This window comes from Carlito syrichta, unplaced genomic scaffold (assembly GCF_000164805.1).
Source record: "Carlito syrichta isolate Samal-C Ts95f unplaced genomic scaffold, Tarsius_syrichta-2.0.1 Scaffold309294, whole genome shotgun sequence".
NCBI classification, from domain to species: Eukaryota; Metazoa; Chordata; class Mammalia; order Primates; family Tarsiidae; genus Carlito; species Carlito syrichta.
The window spans coordinates 1063262-1087995 of NW_007253390.1; the positions used below are offsets into that span (position 1 = coordinate 1063262).

Here is a 24734-nt window from a genome sequence, read left to right on the forward strand (position 1 = left end):
GAAATGGAGAACACATCAGTGGTTGTGTGGAGGCTGGGTGAGAAGTGGGTGTGGTAATGAATGTGCACAAGAGAGGCCCTTGAGGTCTGGGAACTGGTTCATATCTTGACTGTGGAGATGGATACATGAATCTGCACAGGTTACACTTGGATAGAATTACACACACACACACACACACACACACACACACACACACACAGTGCAAGTGAAGCTGGGCAAATCTGAAGTTGATCATAGGCTGATTGTATCGGTATCCACAACCTGGTTGCAATATTGTACTATATAGAGTTTTGCAAATGTCACCATTGCGGAAAACCGGGCATAGGGTATAAGGGTTCAGTATTATTTCTTACAACTGCATGTTTATCTTTGATTTTCTCAGTTAAAATTCAAATTAAAAAATGTTTCCCTGGGGAACTCATTGTGAAAGACTGCTCTCACTACAACAGGAACAGATAATCTGGATTCAAATCCTCTTCTGCTAGCTTGCAGAGGGTGTCTGAGCAAGTCTTTTTAATGTCTCCCAATCTCGGTTCTCTCTGTGTCCTACGAGATCAAGTGTACACACATCCTGGCTACTCAGGGTCTTTAAGAGGCTCAAATGGACATTAGTGAAAGTGCAAGGCATTCGGCTCTGTCAGGCGTCACCGTGCGGTGACGTCACAGGGAGAGCCACAGGGAGGGAGGGCAGCAAGGACTTGCGTGTGAGGCTGATCTGGTTTTGAATGCTGATTCCATCACGGCTTGCCTGTGACCTTGGCAAGGTTACTTAACCTCCCTACCCTCGGTGCCCTTTGTGTGAAATTGCTTCTCTTCTGGGATCGATGTGAAGGACAGAGCTGGTGTGATAGACCTGCTCAGGCATTCGGTTAATAACTATTATGACCCACCCTCCTGGGACATGATACCGTACCATCACATCACTGGAAATGTGGACCGTGACCCCCTGTTTTGCAATATGCCAACCTGGCAACCTTGATGTCAACTTGCGAGGCAGAGAAGGGACAAGGCGACGTGAAGGCGAGGCTAAAGGGAGACGGGAGAAGACTCAGAAGGAAGGCTGGGATCACCCTCTGATGTTTGTCCTGTGCCCCTGCCTTCTGCCCCATTCAGGCCTGTTAGCACTGCCGTCACCAAGGTCAGACCCCGGCTGCAGCTGGGGTGAGGCCAGTGGCATGTGGATAGTCCTGCTCACTCCTTCTCCACCTCTCCCTGCACACCCCACTATAGTGGCTGAGACCAATTCCAGCCACCCATCTGTGGTTATCCAGTGAGAGACAGTGCTCTGGAGGGTGGGTTGATGTCTGCCACAAGGTAGCCCCTTTAAGGCCAAGGGGCTTCAAAGGAGCTCCCACTTCTGGGTAGAGACATCTTCAGACTCAGAACCCACTGCAGTCTTGTACTGGCTACTCTTCAGAACCTGTCTCGATTATGTCCAGTCTCATGGTGTTAAAGACAAACGTGGCAGCAGCTGGGTGGCCCCTTCCCTGCTCCCTCTGCTGGAGCAGGATGGGACAGTCAGGGAAGAGCGCTGTTTAGAAAGAGCTCTGGATAGCCGCTCTGGGTCACTTTTTGCCCCCTTTCTCCAGGAAGGGTGTGAAGAAGAGATGACAATTGTGTAAGGTGTTCTAGTGGGGAATCGAGCCTCATTCTACTGAAGAAAAACTCAAACCCCAGTGGGTCTCCAAATGGGTCTCAGGATGAGAGTGGCCTCCTCCCAGGATGGGTGGAGAGTCTTGTGGACAGGCGTTTCTCCAAGCCCCAGGGCAGCAGCCAGAACTAGTGACTTGAGAACTTGGGGAGCCCCAGGAGGAGCCTGTTGCCTCAGGGAGGAGGGAGGAGTTTCTCAGGGGAATTCTGCATGGCCAGCCTGGGTGCATAGTTTCTAGCTTTCTCCTCTCCTACCCTGCCTTCCCACCAGTTCAGAGCCACTGGGCATGGGGCATGGGACATGGTGCTGGGGCACAAAGGAGGAAGGAACAGCTTGGACTCCTCTCCCTGCTCCAGGGAGCACCATCCAGCTCCCAAAAATAGCATGCAGACCACAGAAGGTGGAGGAGGGCTTCAGCCAGTGAGAGGACACAGCCAAAACAGTGGCTCAAAGGAGGGACCTGGTGAAGGGGAAGGGGGTTGAGACTAGAGGCTCCAGAATGGGAGGAGGTCAAGAATCCAGCAGGGCAAGTTACAAGAATGTTCTGAGGCACCTGGGTCCTCACACCCAAGCCCCACCTACTTCCATTGTTTGTTTCTAACCTAATGCCCTCACAACCAAGAGATCAGGGTCACCTTTCTTGGGGAGTAAAACAAAAACCACAGAAGGTTGAAAGATTACTGACCCTGGAGTAAAAAAAATCTAGGTTTAAAACTTAGCTTTTGCTATATGACCTTAGTTAAGTCACTTAACCTCTCTGGACTTCAGTTAACCTATCTATAAAATAGATGAGCTTAAAGCTCTGGTCTTGCAAAAATAGTCTCTGAATTTCTGAGGAACACAGGCCCCACCCCTTATTCCCCAACATTCGGTTAGGATCTTTCTAAGCCTATAGCTGTTAGCTCACCAGGAGAGCAGGGGACAGGGTGGGGAGAGTGGGAGGGGGGCACAAGGTAGAAGGCAGCAGGCAACTTGATCCTCGCAGATTCCTCTTTTGCCCTGAGAGCAGGCGGATTTGCCCTGTAAGACATGGGTCACAGGAGGAATTTGGGAGGTCAGGTGGCTTCCCAGTTGTAGCAGGCTGGGAATGTGCTTTGAAATTCCTCACACGCCAGGCTACCTCCTCCCGAAGATTCCCTCGCCCTACCTAGGAGAAGCTGAAAACACAAGGGCATCTTTCTCTACCACTCCCAGGCACAGAATAAAGTCTTCCCTATGGGGTGTGTTGAGGTGGGATGGGACAAAGGTCACACTTGCAGGAATCCAGGGTTAACCCTTTAGGGCCAACAAGGTGGGTTCACACCCCATGAAAGGCTCCCCTGTGGGGCCTTTCCCCACCAGCCCCCCAAATGCAGCTCAGTTCTGGGGAGGAGACTGGTGCTGGGTGAGGGAAGTCAAATGGAATTTGCATGTCAGCCAGAAGAGGCTCTTCAGCGTCCCTGTCTGCTTCTGGATGTTTGGTCCTTCTCGATGCTTCCAGGACCACTTCTGAGAATGTGACCACAAGGACTCATCTGACTGATGTGGCCACAGTCTTACTCTGCTCTCTGTGTCTCAAGAAGGACCTACCTGGAAAAGTTTAGGTGATCCTGGCCTGGTGCCAAGGGGATGAATGGGCCAAGCAATCCAAGGGAGTCTGTTGGCTAGGGCTTCATGGTATCTAGAGGCCTAGCGAATACCTAGTCCGGAGGTGGGGGTGACTCACACAAGACTTTACAACTATACATCTTTAGTGACAGATCTGGGACTCAAACCCTAGTTTCCAAATGCTGCCATGGGCTTCTCTATTGCACTAATCTTAAGAGCCAACACCTCCTCTGAACCCCTCCAGGGGGGTGGTGGACTTCTGTCAACTCTGACGTCCACTCAGAGTGGACATAGGCAGACCCTGAGGAAAGGTGTCAGGGCCCTAGACCCTCTCCCACTCACCCCCCACTGTACTCTCTCCTTCCCCAGAGCCTTGCCTGAACCTTACCTCAGAACAGCAGCTGCCGACAGATCTGGAGGCGTCTGCTGGGCCTCGGCAGGGACTGGGTGAGGGCAGGGGATGGAGAGGGCTTTAAGCAGGCTTGTGGGCTGGGGCTTGTGAGCCAACCCTGCAGTGGGTGGAATGTGCTGCAGGAGATGGGCGGGGGGAAGGGGGTGGCAGTCGGGAGTGGGGAGTGTTGGCTGCTATTTTAGCAGGTGCCAGGGACAGGCCTACAGGAACATGCACCCCACGCCATATAAGCCCATGAGGTCCTCCAGCTGCTCAGATAAGCTATTTAAAACCAGAACAGATACGCAGGGGACAGACATGAGGCATAAACCAGCTGTCCCTCTTGAGAATCCTGATAAAGCAGATGCCAGCAATGCAGCCCTGGGAAGGCAGGCTAGGAACAGGGCTGGGGACAGGCAGGAGACAGCCTCCAAGATCCTTTGTGAGTCTTGCACCAGGATCCTGGGGTGCAGAGTGCTTATCTGCAGCTCCACTTGAACTCATGCTGTGTATCGACGTGTCTTCCAGGCTTCCAGCACCTTCTAATGAGCTGAGCAGTCGGACAGGTTGCCAGCTTTGCGGGCCTCAGTGAGGACATCTGCAAAGTGGGCCTTCACCATGACCCCCAAAGCCATGTGACAAGCCCTTCTGAGAGGGAATAGCTTTAAACTGCTACAGGTCAGATACACAATAGAACTTTTGGTCAAGAATGGTGGTTCTCCTTAAACCACTCCCGTGGAACCATAGGTTGTGTGAGGAGAGCAGTTGAAGGTCATCCCTCAAGGGCTTTAAAATCAAGCCATGCAGGACCATGATCCACCAAACCTACTAGACTGTAGATCCTTGAGGTCAGGGCCCAGGGGGCTGTGTGTGTTCGAACTAGCACACTACAAGGCTCCGTACATGACAAAAATGAGAGGAGGAAAGTGGGTCTGGTGGCAGCTGAACTGGCTCTCCCCCTCATGCTCTCCCTGAATTCTGCCTGACGCTGGAGGAGGAATGGCTCTCCTCTGGACCAGGTCCACCTCACCCATGCATCCCCAGCACATCCAGATGCTGCCCATTTGTGTCCACACTCTTCTGTTCCTTCTTGGACAAAGAAAGCCATCTTGTCATTCTCTGCCCACGCTTTCTAGTCCTCAAACTCTTCCCTCCATCCTGCTGCCTTGGGAGCCATGGTGTTTCGCCCTCCATTGGCTCCACACCCACGCTGCTATCAGACTCTTGCCCCATCACTCAGCTGACGCCATGCCCTCCATGGTCCCCAGTGGCGTCTGAGCCCAGTGGCCTTGATTGCCCAGCTCCAGGCTTATCCCCTGTCACGTGGGCCTCTATGTTGCCAGTGGATCAGCAGCAGGGCAAGATGAAGTCACACACCTGCCCACCAGCACTCTGGAGGAGAAGCAGACGAAGGGAACAGATTCAAAAGGATGGTGAAGGGACCATTTTTCTAGAGAACAAGTGGAGGAAGCTTCATCATCCCTCTTTCCTATTCTAGCCCACCAGGGCCCAGGCTTGCTTTGTGTCCTTGCCTGGAATCTCCTGGAATTGGGAAATTTCTCTTCCTAAGCCCTCCCTCGACCGTTCCTCAAAAGCCCAGTAACCCTCCAAATAAGCCACAGCTTGTTTGCATGGATGCCTGGAGGGGGAATCTGGGCATTCTAGATCCCTACAGAGCCCCTTGGGGGAAACCCAGCAGACTCTTGGTATCCATAGACCACATTGTGAGGCTTCCGCTAGTGGTTATGAGGAGGGGGTTCCATTCAGAGAGCTATGAGGCTGCCACTTAGCTCACTTAGCTCTAGACACCCTCCAGCAGCCACTCAGTCCATTTTGGATGTGCCCATCCTTGCAGAGATAAAGTCACCTCCAGGCAGGTGCAGTGGCTCATGCCTGTGATCCCAGCACTTTAGGATGAGGCAAGAGGATCGCTTGAGCCCAGGAATTTGAGACATTGAGGCAACATAGTGAGACCTCATCTCTACAAAAATCAAAATATTAGTCAGGCATGGTGGCATGCACCTGTAGTCTCAGCTACTCGGGAGGCTGAGGTGGAAGGATCACCAGAGCCCAGGAGTCTGAAACTGTGGTGAGACATGATCCATACCACTACACTCCCATCTGGGTGACAGAGTGAGATCCTGACACACACAAAAAGTCACTTCCCAGCACTAAGAGTAGATGAAAAGAGAAAATAAAGCAAGGGTTGTGCTAGAAGCAGCATATGCTAGAACGGTTGCCTGCAAATTTGAGGACCCACAAGAGGACAGTTCACTTGAAGGGACAAAGGGCCACTGTAGCAGGAGGGCAGGTCAAGGAGTGGTGAGTGAAGACCACTTCTGTACCCAGAGGGTGCTCAAGGTCACCTCCACCAAGAGGCCTCCTTGCTCACCTGGCTGCCCAGTTACTACCACTTACCTATCACCAGCTGAAGTCATCTTGGGTTGCACTTGTCTCTTTATTTACTGGCTGTCTCTCCAATAGAAACGAGGGCAGGGCCCTCACGTGTTGGATGCATGCAAGCAAAGGAGAGGGAACGGTGGAGTCTGCCCTCAATGAGCACCGCCGTGGGGGAAAGTGTGCAGGTGTGAAGGGCCTCACCACCCTGACACCCAGGACCAAGCAGGCTCTGTCTTCTCAGCCTCTTATTCCTCAGAGGGGTTGGGTCCCACTGCCGGAAGAAGGCCTTAGGAGCCTCTTCTAAGAAAAGCGTGTGGAGAGACCATTTTGCTTACTGCCAGGGGGACTTTTTAAAGTTTAGAACATGAGTATGTGAAATTCCTTAGAGGTCATCTGCTCGAACCCCAAGATGGCATTTCAGAGAAAGGAAATGTCAGAGGGTCACACCCAAGCCCTGGCAGAGCCAAAGTGGTTCAGATCTCCTGAGGCTCCTGAGGTACGCCACCTACTCCTCTGCCCTGCCCCAGCTTCCTCTTCTCCTCTCAGCTGTGGAGTTGGAACACTGGAAAAGCTCCAGTCCAAGCAGCGTGTGGGGCGTGCTCAGGACAGGGCCTGTAGGTCCTGCTACTCCAAATTCAGTGCAGGCACAGGGGACCAGCCACAGGAGACTCACTGGCCAGCAGTGGGCCAGCCTAGGGGCACCAGGAAGTCTGCATAGGTAGGGCTCTAAGGTCCTCTGTCCCCTGGAACTATGGGATCTGAGACAGGAGCCCCCATCCAGAGTCACAGAGCCGGGGTAGGGCTTCTGCCCCACACGCTTGGGGGACTGGGCTGGTGATGCCCTCAAGTGCATGTTCCGAGGAGCCCTGGAGTTTCCTCAGCCACGCAAAAAGGGAGTGGGCGGGGCTCCACACCTATTCTCACTCCCAACTGTTTCTGGGTAAAACCAGAGCAATCAATTGGGAGAGAGCATTCTAATGATTAAAAGACAAAACAAACAAACAAAACACACAAACACACACACACTTTTTAAGCCACAGCCTTAAGAGGCTGACAGACCACCAGGCTGATTCTCTTAGCTTGGTTGGGCCTAGATTCTCTGGGGGTCCTCATTCTCCAAGTTCACACAGGCCATGATGTCAGAAGAGTTGGGTGTGAGGGGAGGTCCAGCACTGTATGCAGCCATCCTAGACCACCAAGTCACCAAGCTGGGACCACTGAGTGGCAAGTCCACTCCCTTAACATGAGGAGAAAAGAGTGGGACTAGGAAAATGATGATCCTCCTCCCACCCCAGCCAAAATAATCTTCACACACTACAAATGATCCCTGTTAGAAAGCAAAACCTCTAGAAAGAAACTCATTTTTAAGGTATCATTAGTCACTTATACCTGAGAGTGAATTCGTTTATCAGGTCCTTTCTGAGAACAGGTTTTTCAGAGAAAGTGTACATGGTTGCACAGAAAAAGGCACTTAGCTCCTGGCGAGGCAGTAGGCCAGGGAAGGGAGGGGAGAACAAAGCAGGGAGAGGAGACCATGGAAGAGGCCTGGCAGCCCCTTCACCATCTTGCTGACTGGGCCTCAGCAGCTAGGAGCAGGCCCCACGGACCAAGGTGGGCAGGCCTAGGCCTCAGTGAGGGAGACATCACAGGCACATGGAGACACCTGCTGGGAACTGATGAGACAGGTGGCCCTGGAGTTCTTGAAGGATGCCCTGCCCTGCCCCTGGATGTGACCAGGAAGGAGGGATGACTTTGGACAGGATGCCGAGGCCCCGTAGTGCTGATGTGCACCAGTGCTGTGCCCTGGGCTGATGCTGGGTCCTAGCATCTGCTGCACCAGCAGCAGGAGGTACAGGGCACACCTGCCCCCAGAGGCTGGGAAGGAGCTAGCTGAGGCTTGATGACATTCCTGGCCCCCGGGGACCCTGGCCAGACAGGTCCAGAGGCAGAAAGGGAGCAGGGGCAATGAGAGGCAGGGGCGCGGCTGCAGGAGGCAGGGGCACGGCATGAGGGAGGGCCCCTGAGAGGCAGACTTGTAGGTCATCTTGGCAGGGCTGGTTATACCTACGGGACAAAGGTCTATTAGAACAAGGGAAGGCAGTTCCTGGGGCTGGGAGGGAAAGGGGGCCACCGGACAGGGAGGCATTCTTTTGCCCAAACCCCATACCCACACCGGTTAGAGTCCTGCATCTGCTGACTAAAGGGGCAGGGGCCCTGCAGAGCTGTGGGACGCAAAGCCGGCAGAGGACTCTATCACGGTCTCATGGTTGGCGCAGACCGCGAGTGAGCAGGAATGGGGACATCCGAGTGCCTGGACTGTGCCTTTGCAAGACAATTAGTGTGTGCACACAGCAGAGGTGTACGGCCCTCTGTCTCAGGGCCAGATCCTTCCCCGCTCTATTCACCTCAGCATCCAGGGAGGAGTCTGACTTCTTTCCCCACTGAGTCTTCTTGGAGGTGGCTGACTCCTTCCGTACCTCCTGATTGGGAGCACCAGGGTGGACACAAGGGACTAAGGCAGGACTGGAAGCAGACAGGGATCCCCCAGACCTATCTGTCTGTCCAGGATGTCCTCCCTCCTCTTGAAAGGGAAAAGCACCCCAGACCTACTCCCCCTCTCTGCTGTAGTCTGACCCGCAGGACTGTCCATTCCCTCCCTGCCTCCCATGCCTCCACTCCTGCAATGGCTCACTGTTCTCTGGGCTGTCCCTCCTCTGATTCAGATCATTCCGCCATGAAAGTACCCACAGTAAGAGACAACAGAGAAGGACGAGGTTACCTGGGGATCCTGATCTCCAGACTCCTGGGTCCTGCTGATCCATAGGTTGAGCCTTGATGTCACAATCCCTGAGAGCCTCAAGTGCTCCTAAAAAGAGAGCCTTCCATCTCAGGGCTTGGGGGCCACTGGCAAGAGCAAGCCAATTTCAGAGGCCCTGGAATGAGGATAGGGCTGTACCTCACTCCCAAATACATCTAGCACACACCATGTGTCTGTGGGATGAACCCCTTCCCTTCCCCCAGGGAGCTATGTGCGTGACTAAGGAGACTTGGGCTCAGGAAGACAGATGGTAACTCAAGTCAAGGTTTGCCAACATTAATTGACAGGTGAAAACATAGAATTCTCTAGCACTGCCAGGGCCGAAGTCTGGGTTTTGGAGTCCTCAGGGTTCATCAGCTTAAAGACTCCCACTGGGGCTGAGCCCCTCACCTTCCGGCTGGAGGCTGATTCTGCTCGGCTCTGGCCCACCAGTTCCTTCTCAAAGAGGTGGCGTTTGCTGGCTACACCCACAGGAGCCACGAAGAACTCAGTGCGAGATGAGCCTGGAGACTTGACGGATTCTGATCTCTGGGAAGTGAGAACACAAGCCACTGAGCCACATAGGTGAGGTGGCCAGACTGTGCCCACCACCCATCAGGTTCTCTCCGCCCCTTTAGGCGAGCGCTGCGCACCTGTATGGCTGTGTGGTATCTCTCCAGCTTCTCCTCTAACTTCACTGTGCTGGCTGGGAGTCTCACACTGGCACTGCAGGATGGAGCAACAGGACAGACAAGCCAGGTGAGACACCCCCACCCCCGGGGAGTCCAGACCTGCCCACAGACAGGGCCTGAGGAGTAGCCCCCATCACACCCCATCATTCCAAGAGTACGTGACCCTCCACTGCAGAGCGAGCTGCACTGACCTGGCCAAGGTGAAGAACTGCAGACTCCAGGGAGTTTCCTCCACTCCTGAGAAATAGCCCACTCGGGAGGACATCCCCAGAGTCAGAACATCTTCCACTCCCCCCTGCCACCCTCTTCCTCCCACATACTGTCACTTCCACCTCATAAATGCCTTCCAAATCGGGCCCTTTCTTTGCACCACTGAAATACCCAACTACCCACTCCCCCTACCAGCTATCCTGCACTCTCCTCCTCTCTGCCACCAGGCTGCTCCTACTGCAAACAAATCTGATCCCATTCTTCTGGCTCAGAGCCCTCGGTCCACAGGACAGGGGCCAAAATCCCTGGCAGAGCACAAAAAGCTTTCAAGATCTGGCCCTTGCCGGCTTTCCCTTCACATGCCTCTGTGCCAGCCAAATGGACATGCATGCTCTTCTCTGTGCCTTTTCACATGCTGTTCCCTCTATTTAAAATGCCATTCCTCCAGAATGGCCACATAGCGAGTCCTCGTCTCTACAAAAAATTAGCCAGGCATGGTGGCACGTGCCTGTGGTCCCAGCTACTCAAGAGGCTGAGGCAGAAGGATTGCCTAAGTCCAGGAGGTTGAGGCTGCAGTGAGCTATGATGGTGTCACTGTACTCCAGCCTGGGTAACAGAGGTCTCAATTCAAATAAAATAAAATAAAATAAAATGCCATTCCTCAGTTTTTCACCTAGAAATTTCCCACTAGTTCAAGTCCCCTGTGGAATGTCAGTGGCTCTGTGATGTCTTCTCCAGCTCGCACAGGCCGGGTGGGTGGCTCTGTGACACCTTCCCCAGCTGACACAGGCTGGGTGGTGGCTCTGTGACATCTTCCTCAGCTCACACAGGCTGAACAGGTATGGCTCCCACTGAACCCCCAGCCCTTGGTTCCTAGTTCTCTCCCCGTGCTTCCCATTTGGGAGACCGGTGTGTGTGTCAGGGTCTCATGTGAGCTGCTTGAGGACAGCAACTATGTCTTACTCATCTTGGCACTCCTGGTCCTTCACCCCCACCTAGCCCTCGGGCCTAGCCTGGTACAGCAGGCTTCGGTAACTGCTTAGAGGGCAGATGAATAGAGGATGAGTGGATGAAATTCCTAACACATAAGCACAACTGCTTTTCAGATCCCGTTTCAGTCTTTTTTTTTTCTCCAAAGCATTGTCCTCAGACTATTTGCATCCACACTGTGGAGCACAGGGATACTTGTTAAAACTGCAGGCTCCCAGACCTGCTGAGGCAGAGGCATGCCCTCCCTCACACTGCTCTTGGCCTTCCCCTCCTAGAAAGTCCTCCTCTCCTTTCCCACTCCTAACCTCAGGACCAAACCCTCTTCCCCCTTGAGAGCCCTGCCTCCTCCATGAAGCTCTCCCTGATTCCTCTTCCTCCCTGTTCTATCTTCTCCAGACTTAGTCCTTCCTGGTAATCCTCTGGGCACAGCCTAGTACAAGAAGATAGGTGGCAGGTACTCAGAAAATACAGTCTGAATGTGACCAAACAGGAGCAAGTCAGGGACTCTAGGCCTCCCACCTGCGGGTTAAGGTAGTTTCTGAGTTGTCTTTCCTGGGGCTCATCTGGAATGAGAAGGAAAGGTATCGGTGAGTGGGAGGTGTCCCAGGGAGGTTGGTGTGTCCCGGACCCCTCCAAGTTGGGCCTGAAAGGCCCAACTCTCAGGACAGTTCCTCCTGCTTGGCCCTCCCACCACTTCCACCAAAGGTCGGCCCCCCAGCCAAAGAAATACATGGCCAAACCATCATTAAGGGCCCTCATCTTGCCTGGGAAGCACGGGTCACCACCCACCAGCTGGGCTCAGAAACCCTTCCTTCCCTAGGTTTCCTTCTCAGGGTACCGGCTACCCTGTTTTCCCATCTGCCTCCCCCTGCCCATGAGCCCTGTGGGCTGCTGATCAACATCTGGCCTCCAGCCTCATTTCCAGTGCCTGTCACATATGAGAGGCACAAGGCCCAGCGAGCCAATGGATGAGGGAATAACCCAGTGAACAAAAGAACTAAAAGTACTGGAAGAAGGCAAGACAAGGCTCTCCTGTCTGCAAATCTGTACTACTGGGGCAGCGGCAAAGCAGAGGGCCAGCCCTGCTTCTCTCTGCCCCTGCCCTCCTAGTTGAGGCCAGCCTCCTAGGTGAGGCCAGGAATTGATGAAGGCAGAGGTGGGCCTCTTGCCACCCAGCATCCTCCCTGCCTGTGCCATCTTCCTGCAGCTCTGACTTTGCCCACCAGGTGGGGCTGCTCATGCTTCTGACACTCACCTCCTAGAGGTCATTAACCTGCTCTCCTTATTTAACACAGCCTCGTCTGGCTCAGGTCATCCATGGGTATTCAAAACCCCTCTCTAGGCAGGATCGTCCTGCTATCTAGCCTAGGGCTCCTGTGCAGTAATGGATGCTTGTTTCCTTGGCTTGTCCTTCAGTAGCCTGGAGACAGGGGTGCCCTGGGTTCTTACCCGAAATGAGATGGTCCTGGAGCTAGAGCGTCTGAGCGAGCTGCTGTAGGTGCGCTGCGTGGGTGAGGATGTGTCCGCCTCTTCCTCCTTGCTGGGGATTTTTACCTGGATGGAGCAGGGGGAGTGTCACACAAGCAGTCTAGTCCCGCCAGGCCCAGGCAGCCACAGACCCCATGTGGCATGGCTCATCCCAGGAGCTACAGGAAGAAGGTGGGAGTGAGACAGCCCTGCACCTTCTCTTGCCTCCTTCATCTGCTGTGGAGAGTGACACAGTCCCTTGGGGCCAGACAACCGTGTAGCTACAGGGGAGCTTCTGGAAGTAGCTTCTGGAAGTATTCCAAGAGTCTGCTGGGGTCCTGGAGTTTGGGGCCTGGATGCGGATTTGGTATAGGGTACTAGGTGCTCCCTGCCCCACAGCTGGTGCCCTGTAAGTGCCAGCAGCCTGCCCTGCCTCAGTGTCCCCATTCTGACCATAGTTGGAAGCAGGGAGAAGAGAGACTGCCAAGGCCAGCCTGCAGGCGGGAGAACAGGAGGCAGCAAGGGAACCAGAGGCAGAACTAGCAGGGAAGGATAGGTGGGGAGGCAGGGAAGCAGGGTGGGAGGGATGGAACACTGCCAACCTGGAGTGTGACTGGTGGGAAGCGGGAAGCCACAGCCGGAGGATCCGATCCCCCCTGCTCTGTAGAGGAAGGTGACTTCTTCCCAGAAAGGGCTCTTTCTCGCTGTTCCTTGGTGCTGGTCGGGCTTTCCCCCGACACTGGCTGCTCCTGGGCCTGGGGCTGCTCTGAGGGCCTCTTTGGGACCAGCTTGATGTCTGTGGTGGTCGGGTTCTTCTCTGAGACCAGTGACTTCTCAAAGAACGATGCTTTCTCAGACACCAGTCTCCTTTCTGAGCCTGACATTTTCCCTGGGGTTGGCATCTTCTCTGAGACACTTGTTTGTTCTAGAACTGACTTCTTCCCTGAGATGGACCTCTTCTCTGTCGCTGCTATCTTCTCCAACACTGACATTTTCTCAGGGGCTGGAGTCTTCTCTGAGACACTTGTCTTTTCTGGAACCGGCTTCTTCTCCCAGCTATCTCCTTTCTCTGACCCTGTTTTCTCTGAGGTCAGCTCCTTCTCAGAGATGGAGGATTTCTTTGAGACCAGTCTCTTTTCAGGAGTCATCTTCTCTGGCACGGAGGATTTCTCTGAGACTGGGGTCTTCTCTGGAACCGTTTTCTTCCTCCCTCCTAACTCCCTTCCTGCCAAACTCTCCTCCTCCAGGGCCCAGGGGCCCCGCTGCTCCCGGCTCAGTCTCCGACGGGGTGGTGACTCTGAGTCCTTCTTGGGGACCAGGGGTTGCTGCGTGGGACCCGAGCTGTTCCTTCCCTCCTCTGCCTCCAGCCTCTCCCGGGTGGGGGCCTGTGCAGCCTCCACCACCTGCCGCCTCTGCCTCCGTTCCTGCCGTGTCCTAAGGATGGCCTGGATGCCTTCATCCTCATCCTTCGAGGCTGGGGGTGGTCGCTTGGGCCCCTCTGTTTCTTCCACACTCGGCAGTCTGAGTCAGAGAAGATGGGAGATGGAATGGGAAACAGGATCAGAGGATGTCACAGGTGGAAGGGACCCTGGGTGTACATAATCCAATGGAGATGCCTCTAGGGACATCAAGAGGTGAGGAAGTTGGGCCCTGGCCTCCCCACCACCACCAGTTAAAGACGGATCACCTTGATTCACTTCACATATTGGGCTTCCAAAGGATCATTTGAACAAAGCATTCCTTGCTTCAAAAAAAGTTTATAAACCCCTGTAAGGTCCAACCATCCCATGTTCAGACATAGTCAACAAATATTAAGCAACTACTTCACATGTGCCAGGTCTTGTGCTGGGCACTGGGGATCAAAATGAACAAACACAGTCCCTGTCCCTTAGATCTTAGATCAAGACCAGAGATGTTCAGGGATTTGCCAAAGGTCACACAGCTCATTGGTGGCGAGCTGGGAGCAGAACCTGAGGCTTCTGACACACCATCCCACATTCCTGTCAGTCACACAGGTGTAGGCAGGACTGGGTGTTAGCCACAGGTACTGATGCAGCCTGGGGCACACAACCTGTTCTCCCTTCTCTGAAGGACCCAGGGAAACAAAAGCCACATGAGAAGATTGTCCAAAACCCACAGCACTTGGCCTCCAATAAAAGGGGATTCTTTTCCTTCCTCACCACCCAGCTCTCCATCTGATTTCAAGCAAGTTAACTCACTGTCTGAACCTTAGTTTTCAAATCTGCAAAATGGGCGTGTTAGAAAGTAAAATGAGACTCATCTCATGGGAGTACCCAGTACAGTCTTGGCATGTAGGTAGCACTGAGTAAATTCCAGGTCCTTTTCTTTCCCTCATAATCCTAGAATCTACATGGCAAAATTAGCCTAAGTGTTCCTCCACTCAGAAGTAAACTATGAAGGGAAGCATCACGGATAATGGAAAGAGTTGAACCCCAGGGCTTGACAGATCTGGATGCAAATTATGGCCCTGCTGCTTTTCAAGTATTTGATCTCAGCAAGTCACCTGGGTACCCTTCAACTCAGTTTCTCCATCTGTCAAGTGGGTGCACAATCTCTCTTTCTCAGGCATACTGTGAAGGTTAAGTGAGCTATGTCCCAAAAATGTCCAGCAATGTATTGGCTCAAGGATAATCTCAACAAATAGTAGCGATCCTTGTTGTAAGCAGGGTGGAACCTGGTAGGACTGAGGAGGGGTCTGAAGAAGGTGAGGAGCTTGAAGTTCACCTTCACACACCCTCAGCCTCATTCCCCAGGCCTCAACTCCCCAGGCAGGCCGCATGCTGCACTTTGTCTATCTGGAGCAGCTAAGTCCATCCCCATTACCCAGCAGAGGGAAACAATGCCCTGGCCCCCACCCTGCCCGGAGCACCTCTCAGAGGCCTGTCGGTCTCCGTTCTGGCTGAGCCTGGGAGCCTCATCATCAGTGGTGGAGCTCAGGTTACGGTGCCGCCGCCTGCGCTCTCGCTCCTGTTCCTCCTCATCTTCCAGAGTCCGCTGCCGGGCAAGGCTGGGGAAGGAGTGGAGAGTCAGCACAGGACCTTTCCCAGGCCAGACTTCTGCGGGGCTGGGAGAAGAGATCAAATGCCCTCCAGGTCTGCACAGGCTGTAAATGGTTATGGAGCACTTGAAACGTGGTTGGTCTGAACCAAGAGGTGCTGTAAGTGTGAAATACGTGCTGGATTTCAAAAACTAGTAAAAGCTCTCATAAGAACTGCATATGGGTCTTGCCTGTAATCCTTGTGCTTTGGGAGGCTGAAGTGGGAGGATTACTTGAAATCAGGAATTTGAGAGCAGTCTGGATACATAGCAAGACTCATTTCTACAAAAAATAAAATAATTAGCCAGGCATGATGGTATGTGCCTGCAGTTCCAGCTACTTGGGAGGCTGAGGCTGGAAGATCACTTGAGCCCAGGAGTTCAAAGTGGCAGTGAAATATGATCACACCATTGCACTCCAGCCTGAGCAATGTAGTGAGTGAGCCCTGTTACACACACACACAAAAAGGTGTATTTATATGTTGAAATGATAATATTTTAGATATATTGGAGTAAATAAGATATAGGATAAAAATTAAGTTTGAACCTTTTTACTTTTTTTTTTTAGTTGGAGTCTCACTCCATCACCCATGCTGGAGTGCAATGGCACACTCACGGCCAGCCCAGTGTCAACCTGCTGTGCTCCGGCGATCCTTCCACCTCAGTCTTCCAAGTAGCCGGAACAACAGGTGCACGCTACCACACTCGGCTAATTTTTGATTTATTGTTGAGATGAGGTCTCACCAAGTTGCCCGGCCAGGTCTCAAACCCTTGGGCTCAGGCAATCCATTCACCTCAGTCTCCCAAAATGCTGGGATTACAGGCTGAGCCACCGAGCCAGGTCGTACCTTTTTACTTTAATGCAAGCACTCAATTTAAAATTTTAAATATAGCTCAGATTATATGTCCATTAAATTTCTATTAAGGCTACGGGGATTTGAGTTAGACCAGGGTTTCTCCACCTCAGCACCACTGACTTTTTGGCCAGATAATTCCATGTTTGGACTGTTCTTGGTTGTAGGATGTTGAGCACCCTACCTCCACCAACCAGATGCCAGTAGCACCACACCCCGGCTGTGACAACCAAAATGTTTTCCCAATATTGCCAAATGTCCCATGGGAGCAAAATCACCCCAATGAGAACCATGGGTTGGACTTTACTCTGGACCCCAGGGTGGGAATGCGGGGGCCTCCCTCCCCAGGATGACTAGGAATGTGGAAGGGTGGGCATGGTTCTGCCGGAAGGAAGTATATGAACTTGCCATGTGCCTTTCACTTTTTGATTCTGGGATTCTTAGATAATATCTCTCAATGGACAGTCTCAGAGAGATTCCCTCAGAGTTACTCAATTCCCTGTGGAATTTGTTAGCTTTTGGGAGGGAGAGACTCACAGATAAGACCAGTTACCCCTGGGAAAAACTCCAATATCCTCTCTCCTTCCCTTCCTGGGAGCTCTTGGAGCCCCCTTGTCTTTTAGATGGAAAGAGTTTAATGGAAAGGAAAGAGTTGAATCACAGAGTCTGATGAAAATTCAGACATCTTTTACTTGTCCATAGGAGTAGAAGGACCCCCACATGCCCTACTTTTGGTCTCTGCCCCCGGTCACCCTTCATTCATGGGGCCAACCGGGTACTCTACAGCCACTCATTCATACACCCATGCACATAGCCACCTGTTATCCAACTGTCCTACCATCTACCCACCCAGCTCCTCCTAACCCATCCTCCCTTCCTCCCACCACCTTCCTTCCAACCCAACCAAAGAGCAAATAAATACTGGCTGAGCAACTGCGACAGGCCAGCACCATGTCAGGATGGGGGAGGGGGGTCACAGAATAACATGGTAGGTCTCTGCCCTGGAGATATTGACAATCTAGTGAAAAAAAAGAAGTGCATCCAATAACCCTCCCAACCAAAGTACAGAAGTCACTTTGCAGAGAGAGAGAGAGAGAACAAATGCTACAGGAAAAGATGATCAGGAATGGCTCACAGGAGAGACTGAACCTGGCCTGGATCCCAGTGAGCAAATGGATTTCCATGGGGTCATAGGGGCTGGGTGAAACTGGCAGTCCAGGCAGAGGAAGTCAGAAGGTGAAGTGGAGTTTTCTGAGGGTTTGCAGAAGACTGTGCTTCACCAGGAGAGGGAGGAAAGGTTTTGAGCAGGAAAGTGGCAGATTATGAAGGTCACTGGGTAAGCCTTCCCTGGAGTCCTCCTGTGACTTTCCTGTGCTGTCTGGGACCCAGATCAAAAGGTTCCAGGCTGAGTGCAGTGGCTCACGCCTATAATCCCAGCACTTTGGGAGACCGAGATAGGAGGACTGCTTGAACCCAGGAGTACAGGACCAGCCTGGGCAACATAGTGAGACCTCTTCTCTACAAAAAGAAAAAAATCCAGGCATGGTGGCATGCACCTGTAGTCCCAGCTACTTGGGAAGCTGAGGTGGAAGGATGACCTGAGCCCAGGAGGTTGAGGCAGCAGTAAGTCATGATCATGCCACTGCACTCCAACCTGGGTGGCAGAGTGAGACTCTGACTCAAAAAAAAAAAGAAGGTTCTAGAAAAGACCTCTGTCTTCCTGCCAGAGTCACAGCAATGACAGCAAGGCCTCCGCTTGCCACTGACAGGTGCCAAATTCTCTACTCCCTTTGCCCTCCTAGCCTCTCCTGCTGCCCAGCCCTAGTTCCCACTGAGCCTCTCCCCTCCTAGAGGGCATAAAAGGATTCTTTGGGGAGTCTAATGAGGCAGGGTCAAATGATGTGGTTTCTAGTCCTCCGGCCCTTGGGCAAATCACTTCCTTTTCTCTTCCTCAGTTTTACTTCCTAAAATGAGGAGGATGAATTACACGATGCCTTCAGTTTTTTGCTAGGACCAGCATCACATGTAATAAGCCAACATTTACTAAACAAATATTTTGAGCACCTAGACATTATTCCAGGGCCCCAGATACAGTTGGGAACGAGACCAACAGGGTCCTTCCCTTCATGGAACACGTCTCTGGGATTGAGGGAGAAACAGACAAAGAGAAAGGAAACAAGTCCATGAACAAAACGTCATCAGCTGGGTGTCACCAGGACAATGGAATAAGGTAAGTGATGGGAGAGAAGGTAACTGGGTGGGAAAGTCCTCTCTGAGAGACCCAGCTCATGAGAAGGGGCCAGCAGAGCCAGACTTGGCCACAAGTGCCCCAGGAGGCAAGGTCAGGGTAAAGGGCCTTGGAGACCAGGGAAGGAACCTGTGCTTTATTCGAAGTGTGCCAGAGAGCCACTGGAAAGGTGGACACTGACGTGATCTAATAGGGTTTCTACCTTTTCAGTCTCTCTGGCTGCATATAGAAAAAGAATGTAAGGGGGTGAGGAAGGGAAAACAGGGGGACCCACCAGGAGGTGTTTGCAATTACCCAGGCTAGAGCTATGGTGGCTTGAACTGGGGTGGTGACAGAGAGACGGGGAAGAGTGATGGATGCAGGACACAGTCAAGATAGAGCCAATAGGATTTGCTGTTGGAATGGATGTTGCGGGGGTGGGGTAAGAAAAAGAGAAAACTCAAGAAGAGCACCTAGACTTTTGACCTGAGCCCTTCCTGGAGCTGCCACTCGTAAGGCAAGGCCAGGGGAGGAAGGAGTCTGGTGGGATGTCAGGTGGTGGTGGAAAGAGGAAAGACGGAAATGAAGAGGTCTGTTCCTGGCTTGTTCAGGATGAGAAGAAACAGTGAAAAGCAAAGGAGATCAAGACACTGCAGAGATGGCAAGCAAGCCAGGCAAGGGTTTTGGCACAGACAGAAGGGCAAGAGTCATGGTCAATGCTACTTAAGACGCATGAGACCAGGATGGGGTCATGAGCACAAAGGGGCCTGGTCCCTGGGAACAGCAGTTTTGATGGGGTGGGTAGGCCAGAGCCTGACGGGGCCAGTGAGGAACGAATGGGAGCCAGGAAGGAGGAGTTGTTGACTGGCAATAACTCTTTTGAGAAGTCTTACTGAAAAGAAAAGCAAATAAAATGGAACACTAGCACTAAAGGGGGACGAGGGCTCAAAGAGTGCTTTTTAAAATTGAGGTGTTATTTAACACAAATGCATAGATCTTGTTTTGTTTTTTTAAGAGGAGCAAATGAAGGCGCGTGAGAAAGTCTGAGGGGGTTTGAAGAATGAGTGCCGGACAGGGTGGCTCACGCCTGTAATCCCAGCACTTTGGGTGGCAGAGGCCAGAGGATTGCCTGAGCCCAGGGGTTCAAGACCAGCCTGAGGAAAGAGGTGAGACCTCATCTCCACAATAAATAAATAAATAATTAGGCCAGACTCGGTGGCTCAGCCTGTAATCCCCGCACTTTGGGTGGCAGAGGCCAGAGGATTGCCTGAGCCCAGGGGTTCAAGACCAGCCTGAGGAAAGAGGTGAGACCTCATCTCCACAATAAATAAATAAATAATTAGGCCAGACTCGGTGGCTCAGCCCGTAATCCCAGCACTTTGGGAGGCCGCGGCGAGTAGATTTCCTGCGGGTTCGAGACCACCCTGGGCAACTTGGCGAGACCTCGTCCCTACAATAAAATAAAAATAAAATAGCTGGGCATGGTAGCGCATGTCTGTAGTTCCAGTCACCTGGAAGGCTGAGGCGGAAAAATTGCTGAAGTCCAGCAGGTTGGCTGGGGTGGCCGTGAGCGTGTTTGCCACTGCACTCTAGCCTGGGCAAAGGAGTGAGACTCCAACTCAAAAAATAAAATAAAATAAAATAAAACAAAACTGCCAGGTGTTGTAGCACATGCCTGTAGTTTCAGTTACTTTGAAGGCTGAGGCAGAAGGATCACCTGAGCCCAGCAAGTCAAGGCTGTGGTGGCCATGAGTGTGCCACTGCACTCCAGCCTGGGCCACAGTGAGACTCCGACTTAAAAAGAAAAGAAAAGAAAAGAAAAAAATGTGTGAAGAAGTTGTCCTGCAGTGAGAGAAACACCTAGTTTCTCTCTAGTATCCAGCATGGTGCCTGGTACCCCATGGCCTTGATCATGGGCCTTAAACAAGATTCTCCGCAAGAATTTACATGACTCCTGTGAGCTCTGGGGACTTGTAGATTGGTCATTCATCATTCATTCATTGCACAAGAACTCATGGTCTCTTATGAGGCAGGCTCTGATGTTCCATCGCTCCTCTAAATCTCTTATTCAGACTCAGAAATGCCAGCTTTTGCAGCCTTTCATCTGAGGCACTACATCCCCAGCTCTCTTCTCTGGATGCACCCCTTGCCCCTTGTCTACAGTTTGGGAACAGCTCTCACCTTCCAGAGCTGAGGGATCCATATATGGGGGGGAAAGCAATCCACAAAGCCAGAAGTGCCACTGCCCTGACCACACCCACAGCTGGGCTGGAGCCTCCAGGATTCCTGGGTCCTGAGCAACCTGGTTCCCACACACTGCTCTCAGCCCTTGGGGAAGCAGCCTGTTTGTTTATCCTCCGGTGAGGCCCTATATGGTGTGTGATCAGTCAGAGCCTGGTCTCCTTGAAATGACTCACTTCCCAGGCTGGTCCTAGTCCTAAAGGATCTCTGGGCCAGGTGTAAGAAGTGAGGCCCAGGTGGCTCGAGTGTCCTCAAGCTTTACACCAAGGTCCCACAGCAGACCCCAGGTGACACGGTCACCACTCCTTCTGCTAGGAATCGTGGGGCTGCCTTCAGCCCTGACACCTGGCAAAATATGAGTCCCCTCCCTACCACCCCACCCTGGGGAGAAATGTTATTTCCAATAAGCAGAGTCACTAGCTTCTAAAGATGAGAAAATGAATAGAAATGGAAGAGAAGAAAGGGCAAACAAAGGTCAGTCCACAGGAGGGACCTCAGCAGGTGTAATTGTTGGAACCCCAATAATAAATAAATAATTGAAGGCTTAGAACAGCGCTTGACGTTTGTTAAATAGGGTGAATAATAATAAATCAATAAATTAAAAAAATAAAGGAGGAGGTGAGTACACTAACATATAAGTGCTTACCACCATGCCAGGCACTGTTCTAATACAGTTGACAATCTTTACAACCCTGTGAAAAGTTATCCCCGTTTCACAAATGAGAAAATAAGGCTCAAAGGAGTTAATAACTTTCAAGATAGCACAGCTAATAAGAAGAGGGAACAAAGATTTCAACCGAAGTCAGCCTCTCAAAAGCACATGCCCTTAACCAGGATACCAACTCCCAGAAAATGACATCCTGGGAGGGCTGCCCTAAACCAGAGTAAGATAGCACCTTCTCAGGAGCCCAACAGCTGAACATCCAGAGGAAGGAACCAGGAGTTCCCAGGTGGGCCTCTGAGGAGATTCCCCACCCAGGATGGGCTGGGACTCAGCGTACAGCCTGGGAGAGCAGAGGTTTGGGGAAACCCAGTGACCAATACACCCCTGACCTTTGAGCCCCAGATCCAGGCCCTAGGTGGAAACCCAGGCCCTAACCACTGGGAGTCCCAGCCATGCCCACCAGCTGATGCCACAACCCTGTGCCGCTGCCCCACCACTCCCTCCCTCTCAACAACCCTTTCCCCCCCACCTCCTCCCTTCACTTGGGCACACAAATCCCTCTCTGTGCCTCCCTGTAGGGCCACTATCCTCCCCACTTCAGATTTCACCAACTCCCTCCTTTGGGAATAGGGGTCCTCTTTTTCTCTTAAATAATTCCAAAAGGCTTTCTGCTCTTCTACTCACTAGAGAGCTCTCTCCCCTGTAAGTTTTCTTTCTGAAGCCTAACTTCCACTTATTCTGCAGTAACCACGGCAAGGGTTTAAGTGCAGTGGTTGTTAAAGGTTATGTTTAGAAGCAGAACCTATTTTCTCAAATTGCATCACAGATAGAAGCCCATTATACAATAGATCAAGGGTCAGCTACTCTGGTTAAACTAGGGAAAGGTGTAAAGGCTGCCCCAGAAACATTTTGTGGAACCCTGGGGCTAAAGGAACATAACTTGCAATCTTAAGGGTAGAAGAAGGGAGAACGAGGTGGAGGGAGACTGACCATGATCTTGGACCAGTCTTCAGCCCCTGAACAAGGCAGGCCTCAGGTTCCCCTTCCACAGGAAGGGTCACTGTGGGTGGTCACTGAAGTCCCTTCCAGCCCCAATGACCTAGGGAGAGGTGTCGGGAGAACCCAAGGCAGTGCTTGGAGGTGAGACGGCAGCTCAAGGCCCAGGCGGGGAAATGATTAACCACTAGCTGCTCAGTCCCAGCACTCTCAGATCCACCCCTCACCCCCTGCAGACAGGCCTGGCCTAGCCTCACCGGTCACCAGGCCAGTCCAGAGAGGAAAGGACAAGGCCGCTGACCAGGGTATCCAGCCAGCCAGCTCACCACCGCCCCCATCCCAGGGATGGAACATCTGAATTTCCACTTAATGCCACAGATGGGCTGCAGGCTAGCTCTGGGCTACCCGCCCACCTCCCCACCCGGAGCCACACTTGTCACACCCTCAGCACAGTCCTCCCCAGCCCAAGAGGCTCGACTGACTGACTCACACAGCCCTTTCCTGCCTGCCCGCTGAGGCTTGTTGTTCACTTAGGGAGCGGAGCGGGAGCGGTCCTCCGTTCCAGGTGCCTCATCGGGGTGACTGTTGGCAGCTGCTGCGTCTGCCCACGGGGCTCTGGTAGGGCTGAGGTTGAGCAGGGAGGGCAGGCCAGGGGCTCCTGTGGCAGGACTGGTTCCCCAGGGCTTCCCTGGCACTTACCCTGGACATCCCGTGGGAACTCAGCCCCACCCCTGCAGCCACATGAGTCCATGTCCATCTGAGCAGTGGACAAGCTAAGACCAGACCTTGCTCCCATTTGTAAAGTTCCAGTGCTCCAGCTGCCCCCCCCCCAACACTCCCTGTTGCATATCCAGGCATGCTCTCAGACACAAAATCACATATATCCCACCAGACTACAAACTTGAGGAAATAGCGTCTGGTTTGTGTTTTTAACCCAATGCATAGCACTGCGGTCTTCAATAGACATTTAAACTGAACACACTCATACTCCCAAGCCCCAAACTCAGCAGCACAAGAACCCACTACCCACACAACTGTCTCCCTACTACACAGGCCATAAACATGCTTGCCCACACACAGGTAAGCATACATAGGCACAGATATGCCCACACCTGGAAGCAAAGACACTCCCCCATCAACCCCCATGCACACTGACCCACATGCAGAGTCCAAGACCTTGATCCATAGCCCCACCCTCAGCGCAGACCTTCTCTGGGGTGTGTCTAATCTCTGTGGCAGCCTGGGTTCCTTTACCAGAGCACTGAGTTCCCTTCATTCTTGGAGCTTACCTTTTCCCCTGTCTAGATCCCATGGGCCCCCACAGTGGGGCTACTGGGCAACAGTGCTTCAGAGTCCGTGAGGTCTTGAGGGTTTGGAGAGGAGGAACTCCTCAGCCTTAGAGGGAAAAGCTACTCTTGGGAGGCTGAGTCTGAGACATTGGAGACGCTCTGGGGCCCTTCAGGGAAGCCAGGAGGGTGGAGGAGGAGACCTAAAGAACTGAAAAAATCTGTGAAAGATGCCTTGATTGGGGGAAGCCTGTGAGACCCAAATGACTGCAGGGTTTTGTTCTGCACCTTCAGAGATAGCCCTGATCTCATGAAAGATGCAAATGCCCACCTGGCTAGAGCCTAAGGGCCCAAAGGAGTAGGGTTCCAGCTCCGGGCTGTTGCTGGAGCCTGTTTCCTTAAGGACAAAAGGTGAGGGGGGCATGCCCATGCCCAGTGGAGGAATGAGGAGATGAAATGCTCTTGCCTGCACTTCAGGAAGAGTCACCAGGGGTCACCAACCACAGAGGGGTGCTGCCTCCTCGACACCCACCTTTCCCAGGCTTCTCTGACCCTGATAGGATGCCCAACAAGCAAGGATTATATGCTTAGTCCTCTGACACCTCTGGGGACCAGTTCACCAATGAAGGCTGCCGCACAGACGGGGACAGCAACTGTCTTGAGATCCCCAGCCTAGAGGCCACCCACAAATGCCACACTCAGAATTTGAGCCTCCCTTAGTGAGAGGGGGTCTGCTTCCCTCTGGTCCTATTCACCGATCCCTGTTCTGCTGACCCTCCAACTTAGCAATGCCGGGGCTCCTCCTCTCAATAGGACTGGGGGGCACCTCCCAGCCTCCGACTCTACAACTCTCTACAGGAGATGCGGGTGGTAAGGGAAGCTTCTCTCAGGAAAGAGTCACTTCTGAATACCTCCCCAACCTCCCACAAAGTTCCTTCCTGCCCTTTCCCTCATGGGGGGGGTCACACCCCAGGGGCTGCCCAGGATGGGGACCAGCCCTCCCCGAGCACCCTGTTTCGGGCCTCAGGCCCCAAGGGGAGGACAGGAAACTGGAAAAGCGAGAACACCTCCTGCCACGCCGATAACTTGAGGAGTTCCGAGTTTAGCCCCAATTCTGTCACCCTTGAGTTGCAGCAAGACCAGGAGGGTTCAGCCTCGGTGCCAGGGAGGGCAGGAGGCCAATGCCCAGAGAGAGGGGGCCCAAAGGTGCGCCGCTGGCCCCCC

At 52.8% G+C, this 24734-nt stretch overlaps 1 protein-coding gene across 1 annotated transcript in view; it reads right to left on the bottom strand.

Annotated features, from left to right (window-relative positions):
• Positions 1–7902: 7902 nt before the first annotated feature.
• Positions 7903–24734, bottom strand: part of LAD1 (ladinin 1) — a 23912-nt gene continuing 7080 nt past the window's right edge. Inside the window, exons 2-11 of the mRNA XM_021717114.1 lie at positions 15076–15213; positions 13263–13706; positions 12788–13175; positions 12168–12272; positions 11238–11281; positions 9480–9552; positions 9238–9375; positions 8809–8895; positions 8435–8509; positions 7903–8093 (exon numbers count right to left, since the gene is read on the bottom strand). Of these exons, the coding sequence (XP_021572789.1) occupies positions 8088–8093; positions 8435–8509; positions 8809–8895; positions 9238–9375; positions 9480–9552; positions 11238–11281; positions 12168–12272; positions 12788–13175; positions 13263–13706; positions 15076–15213 (1498 nt within the window). The 3' untranslated portion in view covers positions 7903–8087. The remainder of the gene's footprint in view (positions 8094–8434; positions 8510–8808; positions 8896–9237; positions 9376–9479; positions 9553–11237; positions 11282–12167; positions 12273–12787; positions 13176–13262; positions 13707–15075; positions 15214–24734) is intronic.